The 24,094-nt window shown below is 50.9% G+C and overlaps 1 protein-coding gene across 2 annotated transcripts; it reads left to right on the top strand.

The window, feature by feature from the left end:
* The first annotated feature begins 1,472 nt into the window (after positions 1–1,472).
* Vsx2 (visual system homeobox 2) lies at positions 1,473–23,737 on the top strand. 2 transcript variants are annotated; one of them, XM_052185445.1, is made up of 5 exons: positions 1,473–1,842; positions 3,083–3,167; positions 7,625–7,748; positions 22,408–22,588; positions 23,415–23,737. In XM_052185445.1, exons 1-5 carry the CDS (start codon positions 1,473–1,475, stop codon positions 23,735–23,737), a joined length of 1,083 nt encoding a protein of 360 aa, XP_052041405.1. The 2 variants fall into 2 exon arrangements, with proteins under 2 accessions (XP_052041405.1, XP_052041404.1); XM_052185444.1 differs by having other exon boundaries at positions 23,358–23,737.
* The last annotated feature ends 357 nt before the right edge of the window (positions 23,738–24,094 follow it).

The raw sequence follows: 24,094 nt of genomic DNA, 5'->3' as shown, positions 1-24,094 counted from the left end.
AACCTAAGCCAAAACGAATAACAACATCAACACCGCCACCTCATCATATGTTCTATATAGTGGATTGAGAAGTCCCCAAATTAATAAGATGATCTCCAGTTCTGGGAGGGTGACAAGGAGCTAAATCGAAGGTCTATAACGTTATATGGGACCCATGTTCTCCTCAGCTCGTGACACTTGGACCATGCTCTGGTCTGAGACTTGAAGCAAGTATTTGAAAAACCAGTAGCCCCGCCTCCCACTCAGGAATCCCCGCCTCTCTACAGGTAAATCTCCCAGGCCGCTTGAAGACTACCCTTCCGAAGCGTCTGGAGAAGGAGGTGGTCCCAGGGGCTCCAGCAGCCGGGGACAGCGGCTCCCTCTTAGTTACTGCCTGACCCCTTGTTCTGCATAGCGCAATCACAGCTTCACACCCTGCCTCTCTGGTTTACTTCAGAACCCCCAAGCTTTCGGCTCAAAGCTTGAGGTACTTGATCCTTACTAACTGAATGACTGTTCGACAGAATGAATATAATCGTCGAGAGAAGCACTTCATGCTCATTCTATGAAGATGTTCAGAAAGACATAGCTGGATGGTCAAGTCGGCCCCCAAAGGACATCCCGGCCCTCGGGAGGAGCACGGAGTCTGAGAACAACCTGGACTCTATAGCCAACCTGTCTTAAAACACCAGGAAGAAAGGAGGTTGGGAGAAAGGAGGACTGGATAAGGAGAGGAGGCCAGGGGACGAAGGCCCCATATTTGTTCTCAAAGAAAAACCTCACTGTGTCTCTTTCTCACGAGGGCTCCCTTTAACGTGGGCCAGTATTTATCGAACAGCTCCTCAGAACCAAACACAATGTCCGGTGCCGGGGAGACAAGCCCTCCGCACACATCTCCTTCTGCAAGGCTAAGCCCCTTTCTGGATTCCTATTCCCAGCACCCAGTTCAGGGCCTTCCAGCCTTCCTTGTCCCCTGTCTGAGTCTATCTGAGGCTACTGAGTTAAGGGAGGGGGGAGGTCTCCTAGCCTTTGCCTGCTGTCCATCCCCACACCCCTAACCCTATCCCTGGGATCTGTCCCAGCTAACCTAGGACCGGCCCCGGCCAGGTTATACAACTCAAAGCCCCTATCCACCGTGTCTCCTGGAATAACCCCAAACCTGGCTGTTTCACCTCTGTCCCTGCAAAGGCACCCTGCAGAGCCCACCACACTTGGGCCTGCTGCGCCCTGGCCCCTCGCTGCGCTACTGGTGGCGGCGGGAGCTGCCAGCTTTTTGGAATTCCTAATCGCTCCTGGCCCTGGTGATTGGCTGTTCAGCTCTGACCCCACTTGGGCTGCCGCCTGGTTGGATAAAAAGGGAATCTCCTTGGGGCTCCAGAGCATTAGACACCGGAGGGGGCACCTGGGACCAACTTCACGAAGCGGGGAGCCCGGCGGGGGGGGTTGGGGGGAGCAAAAGACCCGCGGCCTCAGCCCCTCCGAAGGACCGGGAGATGACGGGGAAAGCGGGGGAAGCGCTGAGCAAGCCCAAATCCGAGACAGTGGCCAAGAGTACCTCGGGGGGTGCCCCGGCCAGGTGCACGGGGTTCGGCATCCAGGAGATCCTAGGCTTGAACAAGGAGCCCCCCAGCTCCCACCCGCGGGCTGCCCTCGACGGCCTGGCCCCCGGGCATTTGTTAGCTGCGCGCTCGGTTCTCAGCCCGGCAGGAGTGGGCAGCATGGGGCTGCTGGGACCCGGGGGGCTTCCCGGCTTCTACGCACAGCCCACCTTCTTGGAAGTGCTGTCCGATCCGCAGAGCGTCCACTTGCAACCACTAGGCAGAGCGTCGGGGCCGCTGGACACCAGCCAGACGGCCAGCTCCGGTAGGTGAGGGGCGAGGCTGCTCGCCTGCCACACTGCTTGGGAAAGTCGCAGTCTAGAGCTGTCGGCTCTCGCCTGCGGGGTCCCGACCTCCCCCGGGAGGAAAAGTTCATGCAGGTCAAGGGAGCTCAGACTAGGCCTAAAGTCAGTGTCCCCTACCCCAGACTAGCGACCCCGAACTCCAAGGGTTTTCAAATTTAGCTTGTCCGACCCCTCCTCAGACCTAGTGTCTGTCGGAGCTCGATGGATTACCTGGGTGTGGGACCCAGCGGATGCTGGCTCCGGGTAGCTGAGTCCTTGGCGCATCCTTTTTCCTTAGAGCTATAGCTGGAGGGCCCTAGCTCCACCGCTCCACCGAGGCTCGGGCCTTGGGCACGACCTGCGCTCCTGAAGCCCGATGTTCTTTCTACTTGCCCCTATGTTCAAAGTTGTCCCCCTTTCCTCCCAGTTTCTGTATTGCTGTACCAAACCCCTGTGTTGCTTAGCCAAGGTTCGATATCCTCCCGCTACGAACTGGGAAAAAAATAAAGCCACCACGGGACCCAGAGGGCAGCCATCAGATCTAACCTAAGCGGCACCGTGTATTGGATCCCGATTTTTCTCTGGCTCAGGGACCCTGCATGAGCTTCCTTTCGCCCTGACAGGGCCACTTCCCTGGCGGTGTGTGATCTAGCTCGCCGGCCCTCAGTATTTTCCCAGATTTTTCTTGCCATTAGTACGTATTAAACGTAGCAAGACAACGAAAAGTGGTTCATCGCAGGCTCCCTGAACTCGAACAGAAAAACATTCTGTGGGTTTCACAAAGAGACAGCAAACCCGCAGTCTTCAGCCCTTTCCAGGGACCCCAGCTCCCCTACAATAACCCTGTAATCCTCGGGACAACTTTCGGGTTGACTTGGGGGCTGTTGGCTGAGGGGAAGATCTCGACGCTGGGAGCACCGCCGGGGGTCCCTGCAAGCCCGGTACCTGCCTCATTCTCCCAGGTCCCTGCCAGCCAGCGCCCCCGGCCTTGGCCTCTCTTGCAACGAAATGTATTCAAAATCTATGTTCTCAAGAGCGGACCTGGGGAGGGCCAGCCTGGTCGTAGGGAAGGGGGATAGTGGCCGGGACCCAGGAGGGCTTCGGTGGAGACCACAGGCCCGCGTGGCTCACAGAGGCTGCAGAAGGTGGGGTCCTTTATTTTCCCCGGCTCCGCGGAGCGCACTCCCCATTCCGCTCCCTGCCTCTCTGCTCGCTTTTCAGATTCCGAAGATGTTTCCTCCAGTGACCGAAAAATGTCCAAATCGGCCTTAAACCAGACCAAGAAACGTAAGAAGCGGCGACACAGGTAAGGGCCGCACAGTCCTCTCCTGCTCCCATCCCCAGCCATCTGGTCCCGGGCCGGGTGACCCAGATGTCGTTTTCTGCCGATCCCAGATGTGAGGGCTCTGGTTGCACCAGGGCAAAGACACCTGCGTTGTATGCAGGAGCCTGTCCCGGGGCCCTGGCATCCGGTGAGAGTGACAGCCAGGGCAGCCGCACTGTTTCAGCTTTCTCCTTGTGCTGGAGGCAGGAAAGGCCCGGCTGGGGCCAGATCTGAGGCGTTGGCGACCCCGGATCTCTCCATGGACCGGATCCGAGAGGCGCGCAGACCCTGTAGAGGACAGACAGGCTCCCACTTCCGGCTGCAGCCAGATCCTTACCCCTCAACCCTGGAAGCCCGTTCCTCTTACACAGCCCGAGGCTTGTCAACTCTCCTCCGGGTTTCTGATCCCTCACCCCAAACTTCAGTGACAGCTGCACGGCTAGACCTTTGCTTTCGGCCTCTGCTTGTTTGTGCTACCGAGAGGGTAGCTATCCTTCCATGAGCCTCAGTTTTCTGGTCTGAAAGATGGGGAAGAAAGTGGGCTGTCTGGTTTCACCAGCCGAGACGTGTGCAGTGGGGTGGACTGCCCTGCTGCTTTGGTGTTCAGGCTGAGGAGGGTTGGCCAGCTCCAGGGAATCCACGCATCCTTCTCGCCTCCTGGGGCACCACGTGCATAATACTAATAAACAGATACCCAGGCACACACAAATTTTTAATGTGGAAAAAGTCTTTAAGTGGACGTTGCGTATCCAAAGTTAATATTCAAAGGGTTTGTCCTAAGAACTATGTTCTCTTCGTCCCTTGCCCCCCACAGGGGTTGGGGCTGGTTCAGACCTTCATTCATTTCAGCGTCAACACTAATCCATTCCTAATGGAAATCTTCGAGGAGATTTTTTTTTAAAGATTAAAAAAAAAAAAAAAGGCAAGAGGGCCCAAACAAACAAACAGAACTACAAACAAACAACTGAGTTTTGGGGGTGCTGTTCCTAGGTGCTGTCCCTCTGCTCCTCAGCAGGCCAGTTTCCCACTTTTCTGTCTGTCCCAACCCAAGTGGGGCGACCACAGGGACGTTTCCCCCACCGCTGCGAACTCTGCCGCCTCCTCGGCTTCTCTCCCGGGTTTGTCCGGCATCCTCTCTGGAGTGCTCCCTGCATTCCGGCATCCTGCGTCCCTCCTCCCCTCCCAGAAAGACCGCTACTGACTCTCTTTCCTGACCTCAGCACAGGTTCTGGCTTAAGGGAAAATGAACTTCAGCTTGGGTTTCTCAGGGGGACCTCAAATTCATTCCCTGAAGGAAGCTGCTTGCTTTAGTTCCGTTTGTTTTATTTTTTTAAATGTCTAATTGTTACTGTTTTGTGCACGCATGTAATGTAGGGGTGCGGATGGGGTTTGCTTACGCCGTGGAAATGTACCTGGTGGTCCGAGGACCACTTTGTGTAGTTGATTATCTTCCTTCCACCTTTTTGTGAGTTCCAGGGAATCTACTCGGGTCTCCAAGGTTGCATCACAAGCTCCTTTACCCTTAGTGTTTGGCCATCTTGCCAGACCAGTTTATTTTAAACAGAAAGAAAATTTAGTAATCTAGTCACTGGTCTTTTTAAAACACCATCCAACAAATATTAATTAAAACATTACCTATGCATCTCTGGCTGGCTGGTCCTAAAGGAATCTTCCCTAGCTGGCAAAAAGTCAGCTGTGGTGGGAGGGGTAGCACTGAGGGCCCTGGAAAGAACATCCGCACCCCCAAACTCTGTACTGTGTGACCCCTTAAAAACCAGGTGGCCCTAGCCACAAGTCCATGCCTAAAATTCCTCTTCATCTGCCATCCTTTCTGATAGAGCAACGTTTTGGGTTTTGGTGGGTTGGGGGTGGGGTAGAACAGCTCACCAACATCAGTGAACTAGAGACTCTGGTTTTCTACTTCTGAAAGCAGCAGATAATTGGAAGGAAGTATGGAGTAGATTGGGTGGGGTGGGGGAGGGGATAGAAAAACAAAACAAAACACACTTCCCTGAGCATCTGTCCACTGAGGATTTTGAGGAAGAGACCCTGGAATCCTGTGATGAGAGACCTTTTGCTTCCAGGAAACAACCCAGTTTTAGCAGGACTTGGGGTACAGCAGCAGTGATGGCCTGGCTCTGGGGTTTTGTTTTTAGGGAAACTGCAGATCCTCTAGTAAGAGTTCTTGGGCTCTGCCTCTGTCAGGAGCAGAGTTTGGCTCACTGGGTGGGGAAAGGAGATCTCCCTGAAGAGTAATCAGTAAGAGGACCAGTTCTGAGGTAGGAATGGGGGAATCTCGGAGAATTTAAGGTTTCCTTCCTTCCTTCCTTCCTTCCTTCCTTCCTTCCTTCCTTCCTTCCTTCCTTCCATCTTATGTTTATTTAATTATTTTTTGCTTGTTTGTTACTTTTTTCTTGAAGTGTATTTCTGGCTGGCCTTGAACTTGCTGTGACCATGCTCCCCCACGCTCCCCCACGCTCCCCCATGCTCCCCCACGCTCCCCCACGCTCCCCCACGCTCCAGTGAGGTGGCACAGGCCAGTCCCCACCACACCTGACTCTTGTTTCTTTCTGAATGGAACTCTTTCTAACTACAGGAAGGCCCTTGTGACTTTAAATGACTAACAGTCAGCTCCCTGTTGGGCTTTGGCCAGGCCACACTAGCTGCTTTCCTCAGTTTCCCTGGTTTTAAAAGGGAACTTGCATATTTTGATAATCTGCTCAAAGGATTTCTAGCAAGTGGCAGGAGAGAAAAGGAGGCTGCAGTTGTTCAAAAGTCCTGACCAATTAACTTCTTTCTTTCTTTCTTTCTTTCTTTCTTTCTTTCTTTCTTTCTTTCTCTCTCTCTCTCTCTCTCTCTCTCTCTCTCTCTCTCTCTCTCTCTCTTTCTTTCTTTCTTTCTTTCTTTTTTTCTTCGTTTTGTTTGAGACAGGGTCTCACTGTCTAGTCCTGGCTGGCCTGACATTCATCAGGCTGGTTTCTATCTCGTAGAAATCTGCCCACTTCTACCTCTGTATAAGATTAAAGGCATCACTTCTACACCCAGTTTATAAATTAACTTTCTTTATGTGTAAGTCTACATAGCGCCAAGAGAATGGAGAAAATAATTTAAAGTCAAACTAGTCTTTTTCTATAAAGAGCACATATGCATTTTCTCATATGCCCCTTATAATAATATCCCTGGCGATATTAAAGTCCATATTAGGACAGGAAATGGGGGGGTTACATGTGCACGTTTTCTGTGCACTGGGAGAAGGCGAGGACACAGCAGAGAGAGACATTCTACTAATAAATCCAGTGCTGGTTCCAGGGTTCAAACCTCGGAGCATGAAGAAGGGGCCACTTTTTACAAGTTCTCTTTGTAGAAACCCGACCTGTGATGAGGGTATAAGGTAAAGGTCAGGAAAATGCAGTGAGTGTAAAATCTGAAAAGAAGAGTTTGCACCTGTGGTTTCTAGTTTATTTTAAAAGGGCGGGTGTGAAGCCCTTAATACTGGGGGCTAGTTATTTGCACATGTTCCTAGGGTGAAAGAATGTAGCCTGTTTGTTTGTTTGATTGTTGGTTTTGTTTTGTTTTGTTTTGTTTGAGACAAGGTCTCTCTTCATAGGCTGTGTTGAAACTCACTATGCAACTCAGACTGGCGGTGAACTCACAGAGATCCGTCTGTTTTTGCCTTCCGAGTGATTGGAGGTTTTAACTAAAGGTTCATCAGTCCTTTCCTGAGTCTGTGTGGACCATTCTGGGGGCAGGAGAGGGAATGTTTCATGCTCACACATAACCTGGGGGCAGCCAAAGCTGTGTGGTGGGTCTGGGTGGTAGAGAGAAAGAGCAGATATGAAGGGAGGGAGGGGCGGAGTGTCAGGTGTGTGTGACTCTGTTCTCAGGAGACAAATGCAGAAACTGAGGCTGCATTCAGCCTCTAAGGAGAGGAGAATCTTTCCATTTGTCTGGGGAGGAGCACAGGAGGCGGGCAGGTCCAGGGAGCCAACGCTTCAGTCCTTTGATGAAGTCTCCTCTTTGGTTTGTAGGGGAGAAAGACTGATTTTCAGCCTTCTAGAATTTTCTTCTTATCACACTTTCCCACGACTTCCAGAAAAAATTCTGAGTGAAATGTCACTGATGCCATGGCCACCACCAAGATAATGTGGGACCTCTCCCCTCAATAAAGAAGGGTCTAGAAGGTCAATGTGTGTGAATGTGGTTTCATGTGTGGGGGTATAAATATTTGTTCCTGTGAGGTATGTGTGTGTGTGTGTGTGTGTGTGTGTGTGTGAGAGAGAGAGAGAGAGAGAGAGAGAGAGAGAGAGAGAGAGAGAGACGGAGACAGAGTCAGAGACAGAGATGATTATGACCAAGGCACAGGAGAGAACTATTCTGTGTTCTCCAAGGCAGACTCCTCTCATTTCCAGCATTCTCAGCTCTGATCTTGCTCCCCTCAGGACAATCTTTACTTCCTACCAGCTAGAGGAGCTGGAGAAGGCATTCAATGAAGCCCACTACCCAGATGTCTATGCCCGGGAGATGCTGGCCATGAAAACGGAGCTGCCAGAAGACAGGATACAGGTAATAGCCGCTAGCCCTCCCGCCACCCGGAGACATCTAGGTCCCAGGGCCAGGGGCTCCTCCTCTCACCATCTAGGCTCTGCCCCGGAGGTAGAATCATTTGCCGGTGACCCTGTCCTCAGTAAAAACAGTTTTTTTTAAGCCTATTATGCTGACAGATATTTGCTGAATACCTACCATGCAAGCAGGCCATAGGAGGACAAGAAGCTTGGCGGGTAAGTCCTGCTGGCTCTTGTAAACACAGGCTTCCTGGGTTGGGGACAGAGTTCAATGGTGGATACTTTGCGTAGCATGAATAAGGTCTTCGGCTCCATTCCCAGCCACGGAGAAACCAAACCGAAACGAACAAAATAAAGATGGTAACTTCCTGAAAGCACATTGTAGAGACCCTGAGGAGGCCTGGTGATAAGGGACAGAGGTGATGGGGGCGGGGCATCCTGAGCAAGCCTATCATAGTACAAGGCTGTTCTGAGACCAAAGGTAGGACCAGGCCAGCCGCTGTGGGTGGCTGAGAAGAGGGAGCTGGCTTTTGCCTCTAACCCTGGTCCGCTTCTCCTCCTCCTCTCTCCTCCCCTTGAAGAAATACTGTCTCTTCTATTCATCCCATTCCTTGACACCACATCCAGCTGTAGCTCTGTGCTCCCCTCATGACCAGACAGCTGCTGTCCCTGCCTGCAGCTTCTGCTCAGTGCTTCTCCCAGATATGGCTGGGTCCGCATTCTGAGCCCTCTGCTGGGACAAGTGGGACCCACCAAGCCCATCCTCCTCTTCCAGACAGTACTGTAGCATAACCAGCCACTCTTCTGGACTGGGTGTCCTCCTGTGGTAAGAATGGGGGGGAATTGGACTGGAGAGATGGCTCAGCAGGTAAGAGCACCGACTGCTCTTCCGAAGGTCATGAGTTTGAATCCCAGTACCCACATGGTGGCTCACAACCATCCGTAAAGATATCTGATGCCCTCTTCAGGTGTCTGAAGACAGCTACAGTTAGTGTACTTACATATAATAAATAAATTAAAAAAAAAAAAAAAAAAAGAATGGGGCAGCCGGGCATGGTGGCGCACACCTGTAATCCCAGCACTTGGGAGGCAGAGGCAGGCGGATTTCTGAGTTCGAGGCCAGCCTGGTCTACAGAGTGAGTTCCAGGACAGCCGGGGCTACACAGAGAAACCCTGTTTCAAAAAAAAATGGGGGGCTCCCAAGCAAAACATCTTCCCCACCCCAGAAAACCCAAGATACACATCATGAGGCTAGAGATTTGAGAGGGATGGTAGATTATTTCCAAAAGGCCTGATTCCAGTTAGATCTTAGCCTTAAAGGAAAGGTGGTCCTGGATGGTCAGAACTGGCAGGGGTCGGGGTAGAGGTGGAGAGAGCAGGAGTTCCCGATCTGTTGCCTGGCTAGCGTCTCCTCTCTGTCTCCACTGGAAGTCCTTTCTGTGAAGGGCAGCAGCCCAGGTGTACTAGGGAAGGAGACAAAGTTTGTGGAGGTGTTCAGACTGTCTGACTGGAGAACCAGAGACTGGACAAGGGGCCTGGAGCTGTTTTTCCTTTCCCTAGAAATCGATTTGGAATTTCAGCTCTAGACACTGACAGCCACAATCAGCTCAATTATTCATAAGCAGCTTACGCTTAGCTATAGAGACCTGGAACTAGTTATTCTCTCTCGGTTGAGTTCTAGTGGGAATGATCTGGGTGTAGACTCCGAACTGTGTGTGCACACATGTGCACGGAGGAGGGCTGCTCTGTAATCCAAGCCCTGGTCAGTCCAGTCATCTCCTTCTGGCCTTCATTAACATCAAGTTGGCCATTAAGAGCGGCTTTGAGGTCACTGCTGAGAGGCCCACATTTGTAATGCTCATTAAGAAAAAGGAGCCTCCGTCTCTATTAGTACGCAGGGCTGTTGGAAGCTAATCTCTATTTGGCCGTGGTGCGGTGCGATGAGGTGCGGTGGGCAGGGCTGTTGGAAGCCGGAACCTCCCCAGTAACTGCACTGCAAAAGCCCCAACAGCCCCAGGCTAGGCGCGGGAGAGGTGGAAATTAAAGAGCACGTATTGCTCTGGGACTGTGAAGGCTGACTGTGGATGGGTGGACATCGGGCATATTGGCAGAATCTTGCCAATCTTCTGGGCACCACATAACTAAGTGCTGCCCCCTGCAGGTGTTTGTGAGTGATTACGTGGCCCTGCCTGCAAGGCATTTAAACAAGTGGCTCGATGTGTATTGGTAACAGTTCCAGGCATTGCAGAGAAGTGTTCATGTCCCAAAGGTGAATACAGGTTAGGCACCGTGAAGTAGTGACTCACCAGACACTGATTCCAGAGCCAGATTCCTGAGTCCCTAGCCAGCCATCTCCTCCCAGAGCCTCCTGGTAACTAGACTCCACCCCTGTGCCTAAGCAACAGGCTGCAGTGAGAGTGGACCCCGCCCCTTGAGTGGACCCCGCCCCTTGTGCAGGCTGCAGGTGAACAGAACTCAGCAGCTCACTCTGAGTCAGCTCAGCTTGATGACTGGTGGCAGGGTAGAGACCAATTGCCTCCTTTAGAACTGTGGAAATGGCCAGGCAATGGTGGCACACACCTTTAATTCCAGCACTTGGGAGGCAGAGGCAGGCAGATTTCTGAGTTCGAGGCCAGCTTGGTCTACAAAGTGAGTTCCAGGACAGCCAGGGCTATACAGAGAAACCCTGTTTCGAAAAACAAACAAACAAACAAAAACTGTGGAAATGAGGTCAATAGCTTCCCGTGTAAGCGGAGGACGGAAGACTGGAAACTGGGTCTGTCCTTAAAACCCTCCTTTCTGCCTTGGACATGAAGAAGCTGAGCCTAAATCTGGATGAACCAAGGTGCTTTGGAGTCAGGAGTAGGGTCTGGGCGTGGCGATTAGGAGGGACCGATGTATCTGAAGACTGACTGATACCTCTGCATCCCCTGTGTCTGTGTGCTGTGTGCCCTGTGTAGTAGTCATGTGGGCGTGTGTGTGTCTGTCTGTGTGTGTGTGTGTAAGAGATTCTGTAGCTCAGAAGCTTACAGCTGGGATACAGCGATGTTTGTTTGTTGTTGTTTTGCGGTGGCGCTGTGACGGGAACTGACATCCTCTTGTATACATGGCCAGCACCGGACCCCTGAGCTACCCAACCAGGAGCAGCCTCTGTATCAGGATCGCAGGCCTCACCAGGGCTTTAAGCTGCCATGGCTGGGGTGGGAGTGCGGCCGACTGGACTTTAACAGTAGACTGCTGGGGCCTTAACCCGGGCTCGTCCACGCCAGGCAGACTCCTAACTCAGCTGAACTTGCTTCCTAACCCTAAAGATGAAGATGGCCCACGGTGCACACATAACCGCTGGGCACATCTCCTTCCATCCTCTGTTTCATTGCCAGCAAGTCACAGGCTGAGCCTCAAAAGGCTCATCTGTAAAAATAATAATAGCATTTCCCCAAACTCCTAAGTTGCTAACAGTACTGTGACTTGGGGGCATTTACTAAGTAGTCACCACTTATTTATTAAGTGTCTGCCATGCATTGTGGCATTGTGCCATTTCATCCTTCAGCACCAGATGAGGAGGGTGTTGATTTCATACCCATTTCCTGGATGAAGAAACTGAGGACTGGAGAGGTAAAGTCAGTAAGGAACCAGGGGTTTGAGCCCAGTTCAACTGCTATCACACAAGAAGAAATGACACTATCTATACACGTCATAATAATTAGGGTAAATGGCAGTGACCAGGAGCCAGGCCTCACTGGGCGGCTCGGGGCTGGGGTTGGAGCGTGGTGCACAATGGCCGAGAAGAGACTAAGTCACCACAATATGTTTGGCCATACAATTCACTCTATGTCTGGAATTCAGGATACACACTGCGAGATTCTTCTAGGTGTCAGTCCTGGGGAGTAGGAAGTGGATTTCCAGGCCAATTTTATTTTCTCTGAGGTTGATTATAAGAGAGGGCCACATACACGGTTTGTTTTTGTTTTCGTTTTGTTTCTGATGCTAGGGATGGAACCCAGAGCCAGGCCTGTGTGCGGCGCGCATTCAGCCGCTGAGCCACATCGACTCCTGGCCCCATGGCTTTTTTGTTTGTTTGGTTTTTTAGATTTCTATTTCATATTTCATTTCATTTTATGTTATATGCTTCATGGGTGTGTGGTGCCTACTGAGACCAGCAGAGGGCGTTGGATCCCCTGAAACTGGAGTTACAGATGGTTGTGAACCACCAGGTGGTTGCTGGGACCTGAACCTGAGTGCTATGCAGGAGCAGCAAGCACTCTTAACAAGGAGCAAGCTCTCACCCCACCCCTCCTTGGCCCTCTTTTAAAATAGATTTTTTTCTTTAGGAAAATTTAATTTTTATTTTCAATTTTGTGTGTGTGTGTGTGTTTGAGTGTGCTTGTGTATAGATGCACGTGGGCGTGTGGTACATGCACTCAGACACGTTCCCAGAGACTAGAGGGGCATGTCAGGTGTCACGCCCTGTCACTCTATGACTTATTTCCTTGAGACAGGGTCTTTCCCTGAATTTAGAGCTAGGCTGGCCACCAGTGACCCTCAGCCAGCATCTCCCAAGGGCTGGGATGATAGGCAGGTGTGGACCGAGGCGGGCTTCATTCTCCAGTTGTTTACTCTGCTCCTTTCCTTTCCTTTCCTTTCCTTTCCTTCCTTCCTTTCTTTCTTTCTTTCTTTCTTTCTTTCTTTCTTTCTTTCTTTCTTTCTTTCTTTCTTTCTTTCCTTTTCTTTTCTTTTCTTTTTTTTTTTTTTTTGAGCCAGGGTTTCTCTGTATATTTCTGCTGTCCTGGAACTCCCTCTGTAGACCAAGCTAGCCTCAAACTCACAGAGACCCACCTGCCTCATTTGTTTTTATTTGTGTGTACGGGTGTTTTGCCTGTACATGTGTCTGCATGCAGTATCCTTGGAGGCCAGAAGAGGGTGTCCCAACCCCCAGGACTGGAGTTACAGATGGTAATGAGCCACCAGTGTGGGTGCTGGGAACTGAACCCAGGTCCTCTGCAAGAACAGCACATGCTCTTACCTGCCTAGCCGTGATTCCAGCTCCTTATTTATAATTTTTACAATGCTGGGGGTTGAACCAGGGCCAGGGCCTTTGTATATTCACAGACAACTTTTTAGAATACCCACCCCTGCAGCATCCCTAGACCTACCAAGGCAAATTTAATTGGTCTGTAGTAGAGCCTTGATGTCTATATTTTAAATCTCTCCAGGTGAACACTTTTGTGTTCAGTTGGAGTAAAAACGCCAATTCTCAGGCTTAGGATATGGTTGAAAGTGGATTAACAGGAGTAGAAGAGGGGCTGGAGAGATGGCTCAATGGTTAAGAGCACTGAGTACTCTTCCAGAGGTCCTGAGTTCAATTCCCAGCAATAACATAGTGGCTCACAACCATCTGTAGTGGGATCTGATGCCCTCTTCTGGTGTGTCTGAAGACAGCTACAGTGTACTCATATACATAAATTAAATCTTTACAAAAAAGTGGAAGAATATGCAGTTTGGGGTGGGGGAAAGGAAGGAAAAAAACTTGTTCATGGTAGAGAGAAGGCTGCTGCTTGCAGACGCCCAGAAATGTGTGCAAAGCTGCCCCCTTCTGGACATCAGAGAACATGACAAGCTTGGTCTTTGAGTCTTAAAGGAGATAAGTTGGAAGAAAGCAGCTTGAAACGTGTGTCTGTAGTGTTCAGTGCACTGAAGATGCTGAGGTAGGAAACTTGCTCTAAGGTAGGATGATTACCATGAGTACATGTGATACACGTCACATCTCTCACACACATACCCCAAAGTGTGTTGCCACACACTTTAATTACAGGGCTCAGAGAAGAGGCCAGAGGACCTTTCAGAGTTATAAATCAGTCTGGTCTACATAGAAAGTTTCAGGTCAGTCGTGGCTATATAGTGAGACTTTGTTAATAATAATATAAAAAGTCAGGAGGTAGCAGGCAGATCTCTGAGTTTGAGGCCAGCCTGTTTGACAGAGCAAGTTCCAGGATAGCCAGGGCTACCCAGAGAAACCTTGCTTCAAAAAACATACAAACACCAAAAGATAAATAAAATAAAATAAAAGAGACCCTATCTCAAAATGAATTAACCCCTTACACAGATGCGTTTGTACACACACAGACACGCATACAGGCACACACACACACACAGGCATGCGCATGCACACATACACACATATACACACACATACACACACACACACAGGCACATGCATGCACACACTAATCCTGAGTGGAACGTTGACTAATGGCCGCATCAATTCCAAATTCATCACTTCCAATCAGAGAAGAGGAAGGAGGCTGGTGAATGTGACTGTGACGGATGCTGCCCCATGGCCACAAACCTGGGAAGCAGACAATGGCTCTGGTGGTCACGGCGGCTACAGGCCAGGCACTTGGAGGCTGAGGCCAGAAGATAGCGTCCAAAGCGTTGAGTTGGAAATGGTACTCAGTTGGCAGAGTGCTTGTCTAATCTGCACAGGCCTGGGTTCAGTCCCCAGCACCACATAGACCAGGTTTTGTAATCACTGCACTGGCGCATGCGTGTGCCTGTATGTGTGTGTGTCTGTGTGTGTGTGTGTCTGTGTGTGTATGTGTGCATGCACATGCCTGTATGCATTTGTGTGTGCCTGTATGTGTGTGTGTGCCTGTATGTGTGTGTGTATGTGTGCATGCACATGCCTGTATGCATTTGTGTGTGCCTGTATGTGTGTGTGTGCCTGTATGTGTGTGTGTGTGTATGTGTGCATGCACATGCCTGTATGCATTTGTGTGCATGCACATCCTGTATGCATTTGTGTGTGTGTATGCCTGTATGTATGTGTGTGTGTATGCCTGTATGTGTGTATGTGTGCATGCACATGCCTGTATGCATTTGTGTGTGCCTGTATGTGTGTGTGTGTATGTGTGCATGCACATGCCTGTATGCATTTGTGTGTGTGTGTGTGTGTGTGCCTGTATGTGTGTGTAATAGCAGCACTGGTGGGTGGAGGCAGGATGGTCAGAAGTTCAAGGGAATCCTCAGCTACATTTTGAGTTTGGGATTATCCAGGGACTACATGAGACCTGATCTCAAACAACATCACCAAAAACAAACCAGGGGACTAGAGAGTTGACTCAGCAGTTAAGAGTGCTTACATGCAGGCACTCACGGGTACGCATAAAATTAAAAAATAATAAATCTTAAAAACAAAGCAGGACTGCTTGGAGACAGCCTGGGCTACATGGCACACACTTGTCTCAGAGAAAAGCAAACCTTGCACGCAGGAGTTCACAGTTACCCTCAGCTACCTTCGGAGTTCAAGGCCAGCCTGCGCTACTAGAGTCTTATCTAAAACAAAGCAAACAAACGGCGAGGCTTTGCTGGGGTCTCTGTACGTGGTGCCCATTTGAGGCACTTTGGGACCCTCAGGAAACTGAGTGGGGGAGGGAAGGCTAGTCTCCAAGGATTTTTGCAGGCTTCTTAGAACCAAGAGCCCAAGTAGAAAGGGAGGGGCCTAGATGCTGCTGTGAACTCTGCAGGTAGGGAGGCAGGAGGACCTTTGTTTGACCCTAAAGCTGATGCCAGAATCCACCAGCGTCAGGCTGGTTCCTTCCGGTTCTCGATACATTCCCTACACGTTATTTTATTTAATTTTCCCAACAAGCCTTCTCAGCAGGTGGTAACATAGAGCAATTAAGACCCAGGAGAGATGGCTTAGTGATTAAGATTAAGAGCACTGACTGCTCTTCCAGAGGTCCTGAGTTCAATTCCCAGCACCCACATGGTGGCTCACGACCATCTGTAATGGGATCCGATGCCCTCTTCTGGTGTGTCTGAAGAGAGTGACAGTGTACTTACATATAATAAATAAATAAATAAATCTTTTTTTTTTTAAAAAAAAAAAAGAAGAAGCAGGAAGCTCTTAGAGTCTAGGAGGTGAGGGGATACGTATCAGCCTCTGTGACAGCCACAGACAGAGCAGCAGTCTCCTGGCCATGTGATCACTGTCCTGTCTCCTCTCTCTGTCCTTTCTTGTCTCTCCTATCTACCTAGCCAGGTAACTGAAAACTGGCCTACTGCCCAATCACAGGCTTTAGCCTTTTATTGGCCACACAACAAAAGCTCATGTACTTGGGAGTTCCTCTCGGTGGTGGAGGGTGTCTAGATCTCAGCGGCCAGTAGCTAGCATTTGAATACATGGCAGCAGCAGACCAATCCTGCCCAGGCCTTTGGGCCTGGACTCTAATCGGAAATGAAGAGTTTCAGTGGGATCTGATTGGCTGGATCTTCAGATGACAGGAAGGGAAGCCAGAGACTTCAGAATTAAGATATGAAAGCCCAGCCAGGAGCTGGCTCAGCAGTTGCTTCTGCAAGCAGGCCTGGGTTCTGTTCCAACACCAATGTCAGGCTGTCCTCAACCACCTGTAACAATGGTTCCAGGGAATGGGATGTCTTCTTGTGGTCCCTGTGGGCACCTTCATGGACATGCAGGCAAGTAGACACACATACACACACACACACACACACACACACACACACACATACACACACACACACACACACACAGAAGGAAAGGAAGGTCTTAGGGTTGGAGTGCAGGTTGTAAGGCCCAGGTTCCATCCATGTGGGGTGGGGGGCAGGGGCAGGCAGGGAGATGAAGGCCTGGAAGTTAGTCAGTTACCTCTTGCCTTTCTGCCTTTGACTGACTACACTTGCTATCATCTGTAAGTTTGGCTTTGCTAAGGGACAGGGTAGGAGGCCAGAGGGTCAGGTCATGCCGCTGATTAACCTGCCCCATAGACAGACTCCCATTGATTTTCTGGGTCTCCTTTGAAGTCATAAGAGCTAGCAATTATTAAGCACTACCTGTATACGAGCCAGCAATTATTAAGCACTATCCGTATGACGAGCGCTGATTTTGGGCACTTTCCATTTATTCCATTTAATCTTCAAAATGGCCCTGAAATGTAGCACAATCATCCCTCATTACTGGAGAGGGATTAGTTCTAGCCTTTCTCCTTAGGAATGCCCACGTCCCTTTATAAAATGATGGAGACGGTGATGGAGTACACCGTCTACCTGCCTAGTATGTGCTGGTCTCTGGCTTCTACTATTAGATGTGGAAAAAGCATAGAATTTGTACATAAACCAACAGGTAATCAGAATATCTAATCAGCATAATCCTATATAAACAGTTGCTATGCTAGGTTACTTTGGGAATAAAGGCAGGCGTGCAAGCATCTGTAGGGCTAGGGAGACCGCTCAGTGGCTAAAGATGTTTGCAAGATGTTTGCTGTGCAAGCAAGCCTGATCTCCAGTACCCTGTGTAGGAAGCCAGGTGAGGTGGCACACATCTGTGATACTGCTTTTGAGAAGTGAAGATGGAATAGAATTCACTGGCCAGCCAGTCTAGGCAATCTGTGAGCTCTATGTTCAGTGACAGACCCTGTCTCAAAAGATGAGGTGGTGGTGGGGTAAGCTTTTAATTCCAGCACTTGGGAGGCAGAGGCAGGCAGATCTCTATGAGTTCAAGGCCAGCTGAGTCTACAGAGTGAATTTCAGGACACCCAGGCCTACACAGAGAAACTCTGTCTTGAAAACAACAACAACAACAAATATAGAGTGTGAGAGAGGAAGGCACCTGATACCTGCCATGTGTGCATACATGGGCGCTTGCACATGCACTCACATTTGCAGTATACACATGGATTGTTGAGCCCTCTGTCACAGATACTGAAGGCCAATTACAGATTTTTTTATTTGAAAAACCTAAGATCAGGCTGGTGAGATGGCTCAGTGGTTAAGAGCACTGACTGCTCTTCCAGAGGACCCAAGTTCAAATCCCAGCAACCACATGGTGACTCACAACCATCCGTAATGAGATCTGATGCCCTCTTCTGGTGTGTCTGAAGACAGCCACAGTGTACTTACATATAATAATAAATAAATCCTTTAAAAAAATTTAAAAAAAAAAGAAAAGAAAAACCTAAGATCAACATAGCACCTTTCAGTTCTGATTGCTTTGGCTTGAAGTATAGTGACTTAAAAAAAAGTTATTTATTTTATCTATTTATGTGTATTCAATATATTATGCATGTTCGATGTGTATAATTTGCATGTATGCCTGCATGAGAGAGGGCATCAGATCCCATATGAACACCATATCCCATCACAGATGGTTGTGAGGCAACGTGTGGGTGCTGGGAATTGAATCCAGCACCTCTGGAAGAACAGCCAGTGCTCTTAACCGCTGAGCCATCTCTCCAGTCCCAGGAATAGTGGCTTTTAAGCTCGGTGCACACGCTGGTTGCTTCCATGGAGACAAGAGAAGGAGACTATGAAAATGGCTCTCTAATTCCTTGTCACTTCCCTCCAAGGCAGTCGTCACTTTTGATGCCAGCTGCCCTTAAACAAAATCGTTTTGGCCGTCCAGGTTTTCTCCATAAATTGCAGCCTCATCTGGTCTTCATGGAGTGCCAGACATCCCAGGAACTCATAATTGAGGACCAGGGTTCGAGCCACCAGCTGGCGCATGCTGCCCTGGGAGAGTGTCAGGGGAGAAGGTGACCTTCACACCAGAGATTCATTTGCTGGAGGAGAACCTGAAAACCAGGTTCTGTTTGTGAGCCCAGAACAGGTTTACAAGCCTGTACCCCATCTTTAGTTCCTAAATCGCCCTTTCCATCCCTCAGCCCCACTGCACCTCTGGAATCCCCAGACCACCCAGGGGACACACCTTCCATGGAGGGCAGGCAGGGGAGTGCCTACCATTTGCACATTCAGTCGTCTCCAGAGTCCCTAATCCAGACAGTGCTGAAAATTGAAAGGTCCTTAATCATTTTAGCATCAAAATTCACGTGGTGGCAAAAGCAGACCAGGGCTTGTGCAGCTTTTGTGTGTCTCTTGGTGTGGGTAAGGGTGTGCTTGCTGTAGAGACTGAGGCAGTCAGAGATGGTGATGAGGTAGTCCAAGGGCAGAGCGGTATTAGCATGTGGTACATGCATCCTTCCTTCCTTCCTTCTTGATTTTTGAGACAAGCTCTTATTTGGCCCTGGCTGATCTTAAACTTCCTATGTAGCCAAGGCTGGCCTTGAACTCCTCCTTGTCTTTCCGTCTCTGCCTCCCAAGCGCTGGGGTTACAGGGTTGTGCCTCCATGTCTGGCTACAGATACTTTTATTAAAGATTTGTTTTTGTTTCTCCATGTGCATGTGGGTGCCTGAGTTGGCCATGAAAGAGCATGGGATAGCGCTGGAGCTGGAGTTACAGGAGGCATGTGGGTGCTGAGAACTGAACTCTGGTCCTCTGAAAGAACAGCACTTAACTATTAGCTTTCTCAGCCGGCAGTGGTGGTGAGGGACACCTTTAATCCCAGCACTCAGTAGGCAAGAGGCAGATGGATTTCTGTGAGTTCGAGGATAGCCTGATCTACAGAGCGAGTTCCAGGACAGCCAGGGCTACATGGAGAAACCCTTTCTTGACAACCAAAGCAAATAAACGCCCCCTCCCACGCTCCCCCAAAAAACTAGTAAGAGTCTCTTTAGTCCAGACTACATGTACTTTTAAGCATCTCAGCCTCTGGCTGCAGGTTGGTGGTCTAGCTAAGGAACTGTGACCCAGATGACTTCTGAAGCCCTGCATTCATCCTGACAGGATAGGCTATCTCCCAGAGGGGCCGCTGGCTGGCTTCCAGTCCTATTTTTGGTGGTTGGAATCTGTCACCATCTATTTTATGTTGTCTTGTCTGAGAGGTTGAGGGGACCAGAAGCCACTTATACTTGTATACAGTGGTCCCTTTAGATGCTGCCTCTGTTGGGAAGGAAGAGCTAACTAATGAGTACTTTGTAGAGGGGGACTAAGAGTTAATAGGAGGGAGACAGGAGAAGACCAGCCGGAGAGGCAGGCAGTGGGACAGACACCCTGGAGAATGGGCAGGCAGCCTTGGGAAGTGAGGCCAGGCCCAGACAAGTAGGCCAACGCCTTGCCCAGATGGTAGCTATCTAGTGGACATCACTTTATAAAAACTCCTTTCCCCTGGCAGTTTCCCAAAGTGTTGAAAGTCTTGGATCTTTGCTTTCTGGTTGCCCAGATCTAAACAGAAACTGCAGATTCCAACAGGTAAAGTATGGCTCTCTGACTGGGAAAGTCCAGTGATGGCTTTCTAAGCTTTTGGTCACTGAAATCTTGGGGATAATCATGGCTTCTGAGGCAGTGACGTTCTCATTTTTATTGTAGTTTATTGAGACAGTCTTACTATGCAACCATGGCTGACCTGGAACTCACCGTGCAGACCAGGATGGCCTTGATCTCATAGAGACCTTTCTCCCTAGTGTTGGGAATCAAAGGCATGCACTAGTGCATCCGGCCTTTTCCTACCATTAGAGACTCCTGGTTATTTGCAAAGAAGAGATCCGCAAACATGGCTCTATGGGCTAATTTAAAGATGTTTTGAAATGTGCGGTCTTTCCCACCCCCTTAAGTCCCCTAAGAGCATCCTCTTAGCTCAGGACTTGAACGGGTAGCGCCAGGAGCGCCAGGAGCGCCCCCTGCTGGGTGTGGCTGGCCCTACTCCAGACTACGTCTGCCAAGTGACGATCTGCGCCCACTGCGCCATCTGGCGGCGGTGGCGGGAAGTGCCAGTGAGCAAGGCTCGGGAGCCCCGCATCCGAGCTTGGCTCCCTCCTGGGTGCCCAGGCAGCTAAGGGTTAAGCTGTCAGCGGGGCGAAGCTAAACAGGTGTCAAAGGCGCCCCATATATCTGCAGATTGAAATCAAATTCTTTGCCGTATAAAAAGATAAATTACCCAGGCGCTGCCGCGCGTCCCACTCATCACGCCAGCGCCAGACGGCAAGCAATTTTTTTTTTTAATGTGCTAACGACCTAATCAAGCAATCAAGTCGGAGAAGATTGCAGAGTGACCGGGGCAGCCATCTGCCGGCGAGCCCCGCATTCATTTCCGCGCCCCCGCACCGGGCGGGGGCCGGGGAGGGAGCTGCGGGGGGGGGGGGAAGAGGGGAAAAATCCTAAACAAATTAACACCCAATTTTCCCCGTCTAATTAGTTAAATGAGAAGTGTTTGGGGTCCCCCGGGGAGGGGGAGCAGCTCGTGGTAAGGCGATCGCTGCCTCCCCAGCATTAATTAGTGCGGGTCAATGGCGTGGTTCCCAGGAGAGAAGCCGCTTTAATTTCCCGTGATATTTCAGTGCCTGAGGCCCATCGATTCAAACTGAAATTAACTTATTTTTCAATCAGCCCAGGGCTGCCCCTGGGGGTGACTCTTCTTTTGCCGCCTCCTGAATAGAGCCCGAGCAATTTTTCATCAAAAGCTGATACCGTGGCCGCCCGGGGCGGGGGAGGGGCCCACAGGGAAGGGCGGGGGCGCCAGAGGCGAGTGGGTGGAAAGCGCCCGGGAAACTGCTTTTCTATCCCGAGGTTCCTATCCTAAGATCCAGAAGGGACTTAGAAGCACCCCAGAGCCTTCCAGGTCCACCAATTTCTCAGAGGGCATCAGCCTTCCTTGAGGACAAGGCCGGGGGAAATTCTGGGCTCTGTCAGCAGCTAGTCTCAGGAAGGTTGTTTGGGGGATAGGGAGACATCCTGATCCCCTGAACGGACTGGATGCATGGATTTCCTCCTGGAAGCTGCAGAGAGGCATTGTAGCTCCGTGATAGGTGGTGGTGGTGATGATGATGATGATGATGATGATGATGATGATGATGCAGCAGACATCCCCAGGGGACCTCAATGTCTTTCAGATTTAGCCCGTGCCAATCAACTCAAGGATCAAATATACAGTCCCTAGGGTGTCACCTACCAAGCTCTTCTCGAAGAGGCCAGAAGAGGGTCTCAGATCCTCAGAACTGGAGTCGCAGAAGGTTGTAGATGCCGGGAATCAAACCCCGGTCCTTTGGAAGAGCAGCCAGTGCTTCTAACCACTGAGACATCTCTCCAGCTTCTGGAATTTGTCCTTTTGTCAACCAGAAGATCTCTTACAGGCATGGCCTGTATATCTGTAAATGTGGCCTAACACAAAGTTGTAAACTTAGAATGTGATATGGCTGAGGCCTTTTAAAAAGCCCCCCACATACCTTGATCCCCACCACTCCAGGCCTAACACTGAATGGAATTTTGATGAAGTGGGTGACATTCCTGGGTCAGGTAAGGAATATGACATTCTATAGTATTGGGGCAGAGAAGATCTTGGTAGGTGACACCCTAGGGACTTTGGTCCATGAGTTGACTGGTATGGGCTAGATCTGAAAGACACTGGTATTCAAGCCAGAGCTTCATAGGTGACAATGCCCCTTGGCCGCAGCAGGAGGCAGGACACACCTGTCCCCTGAAGGATGGAGTATCTGCAGGATCCTCTGCACCTGTGTGGACACCTCAGCTGCAAACCGAGGACCACTGGCTGCTGCCCGCCTGCCGAGCCTTGTCTGGGAGTGTCCTAGCCTGTCTCCCTAGCATGGCTTTGACTTAAAACAACAAAGGACCCATTTTGCCCGCGGTGGTCTCACGTCTTGATGCCATCGTTCTGAAAGCCCTGGGTCTGAGACTCCTCGGGGACTCTGTGGAGGAGGGGAGCTGGCTTAACAAACCCTCTGAGGCAGACAGAGCTAGGGGCCTTGGGCCCGGGGGCTCTCCGAGTGCAGCTCTAACCACTCCTCTGCACTGCCAGGTGTGGTTCCAGAACCGCAGAGCCAAGTGGAGGAAGAGAGAGAAGTGCTGGGGCCGGAGCAGCGTCATGGCTGAGTACGGCCTCTACGGAGCCATGGTGAGGCACTCCATCCCCCTGCCAGAGTCTATCCTCAAGTCTGCCAAGGACGGCATCATGGATTCCTGTGCCCCATGGCTACTGGGTGAGAGCCCCACCCTCCTTGGGGCCCCTGGCCCTGTGGTGAGGAGAGCGGGCCCCACTGGGGAGGGAACCGAACACCGGGTAGGGAGACTTGGGCCACAGTGACCCGGTGGCAGAGAGGTCTTCCAAGATGACCATCCAGTCTGGGGTTATCCTTTACACCTACCTACTGGGTGTCAGGACTCCCACTGGTCCCTCCCACCGGCCCCTCCCACTGGCCCCTCCCACCGGCCCCTCCCACTGGCCGAGTGAGAACGGGGGTCCTTGCTCTAGAGTCCCAAGTCCTTTCTCCCTGACTAGAGATGGCTTTATAGTGAATTAAATACTCCCCTTTGTGAGTTGTGCGGACTCCTATGTCCCTTTGGCCACCTCTCTAGCTCTGCCCAAGAACTTCTTTGCCCCAAACCTCCCCATCTGCCAAATTTCATCAGTTGCCATCCAGACCGGTGATAACAGTGCCAGTTTATCTTGGGGTCCTAAGGCCTGAACTATGACAGAGGGAAAGGGAGATGCCCTGGAAGTATAGAATAGATCGCAGGGAGTGGGGGAGGCTGTGTGTGTGTGTATGGGGGGGGGGGTGCTCAGGCCCAAGAGTTTGGTGTAGAAGGCCTGGTTCCCAGCTATTGGCCTGAAATCCGACCCCCGCTAGGCACCTGCCCCCTACCCCCATCCCATCCCCCAGTCCAGTTGTGGGACTTGACTGTGCTATGTGAAGAAAGGCTTTCTGCTCCTCCTTAATTCTGGCCTCTCTCTATCTTTGCTGTTTTCAGTTCAAGATGGCTTTCCCAGGCGCTTTTCTAAACCCGAATACCAACAATTCTTTTTAGGGATGCACAAAAAGTCGCTGGAGGCAGCAGCCGAGTCGGGAAGGAAGCCCGAGGTGGAACGCCAGGCCCTGCCCAAGCTCGACAAGATGGAGCAGGAGGAACGGGCCCCGGATGCCCAGGCAGCCATCTCCCAGGAAGAACTGAGGGAGAACAGCATTGCCGCCCTCCGAGCCAAGGCTCAGGAGCACAGCACCAAGGTTCTGGGGACTGTATCTGGGCCTGACAGCCTGGCCAGGAGTGCTGAGAGGCCAGAAGAGGAGGACGCCATGGACGAAGACAGGCCCGCAGAGCTCAGCCCGCAGCAGCTGGAGGGCATGGCTTAGGTCAAGGGCTGCTGGCCCCGGAACTGCTCTTCTCCGGCCCCCCGCGGTGAGGGGAGCTCTCTCTGAGGCGAGGCCACGTCTGGCTTCTGCTAAACCTCCCCACACCTCAGGCCCGCAATTACCCCACAACTCTAGGCACAGGCCAGTTCTGGCCATAGCTTTGGACCGTGCTGAGCCATCCTGGACCTGCTCCTGATCCAGCATCCTTAGCCTCAGCCCAGCTTCCCTGCCTCCAAAGCCTTCCTGCTACCCCAACATCGACGCTTGTCCCAGCTTACCCCTATTCTCTGCTCTCTAAGCCTTCTTTGCCAGCTCAGCCCCCTGGTGGACTCCAGCAGCCCACCCCGTTGCTGTAAG

The sequence above is a fragment of the Apodemus sylvaticus genome, chromosome 6, assembly GCF_947179515.1.
Source record: "Apodemus sylvaticus chromosome 6, mApoSyl1.1, whole genome shotgun sequence".
NCBI classification, from domain to species: Eukaryota; Metazoa; Chordata; class Mammalia; order Rodentia; family Muridae; genus Apodemus; species Apodemus sylvaticus.
Note: the sequence above shows the minus strand (reverse complement) of the source record. Positions and strands in the feature narration are given on the sequence as shown.

Excerpts from the sequence above, each read along its gene's own strand:
- Vsx2 (XM_052185444.1), top strand. The coding sequence starts at position 1,473 with ATGACGGGGAAAGCGGGGGAAGCGCTGAGCAAGCCCAAATCCGAGACA. Across the intron at positions 1,843-3,082 it reads CAGCCAGACGGCCAGCTCCG|ATTCCGAAGATGTTTCCTCC; the intron begins GTAGGTGAGGGG and ends CTCGCTTTTCAG. Across the intron at positions 7,749-22,407 it reads TGCCAGAAGACAGGATACAG|GTGTGGTTCCAGAACCGCAG; the intron begins GTAATAGCCGCT and ends CTGCACTGCCAG.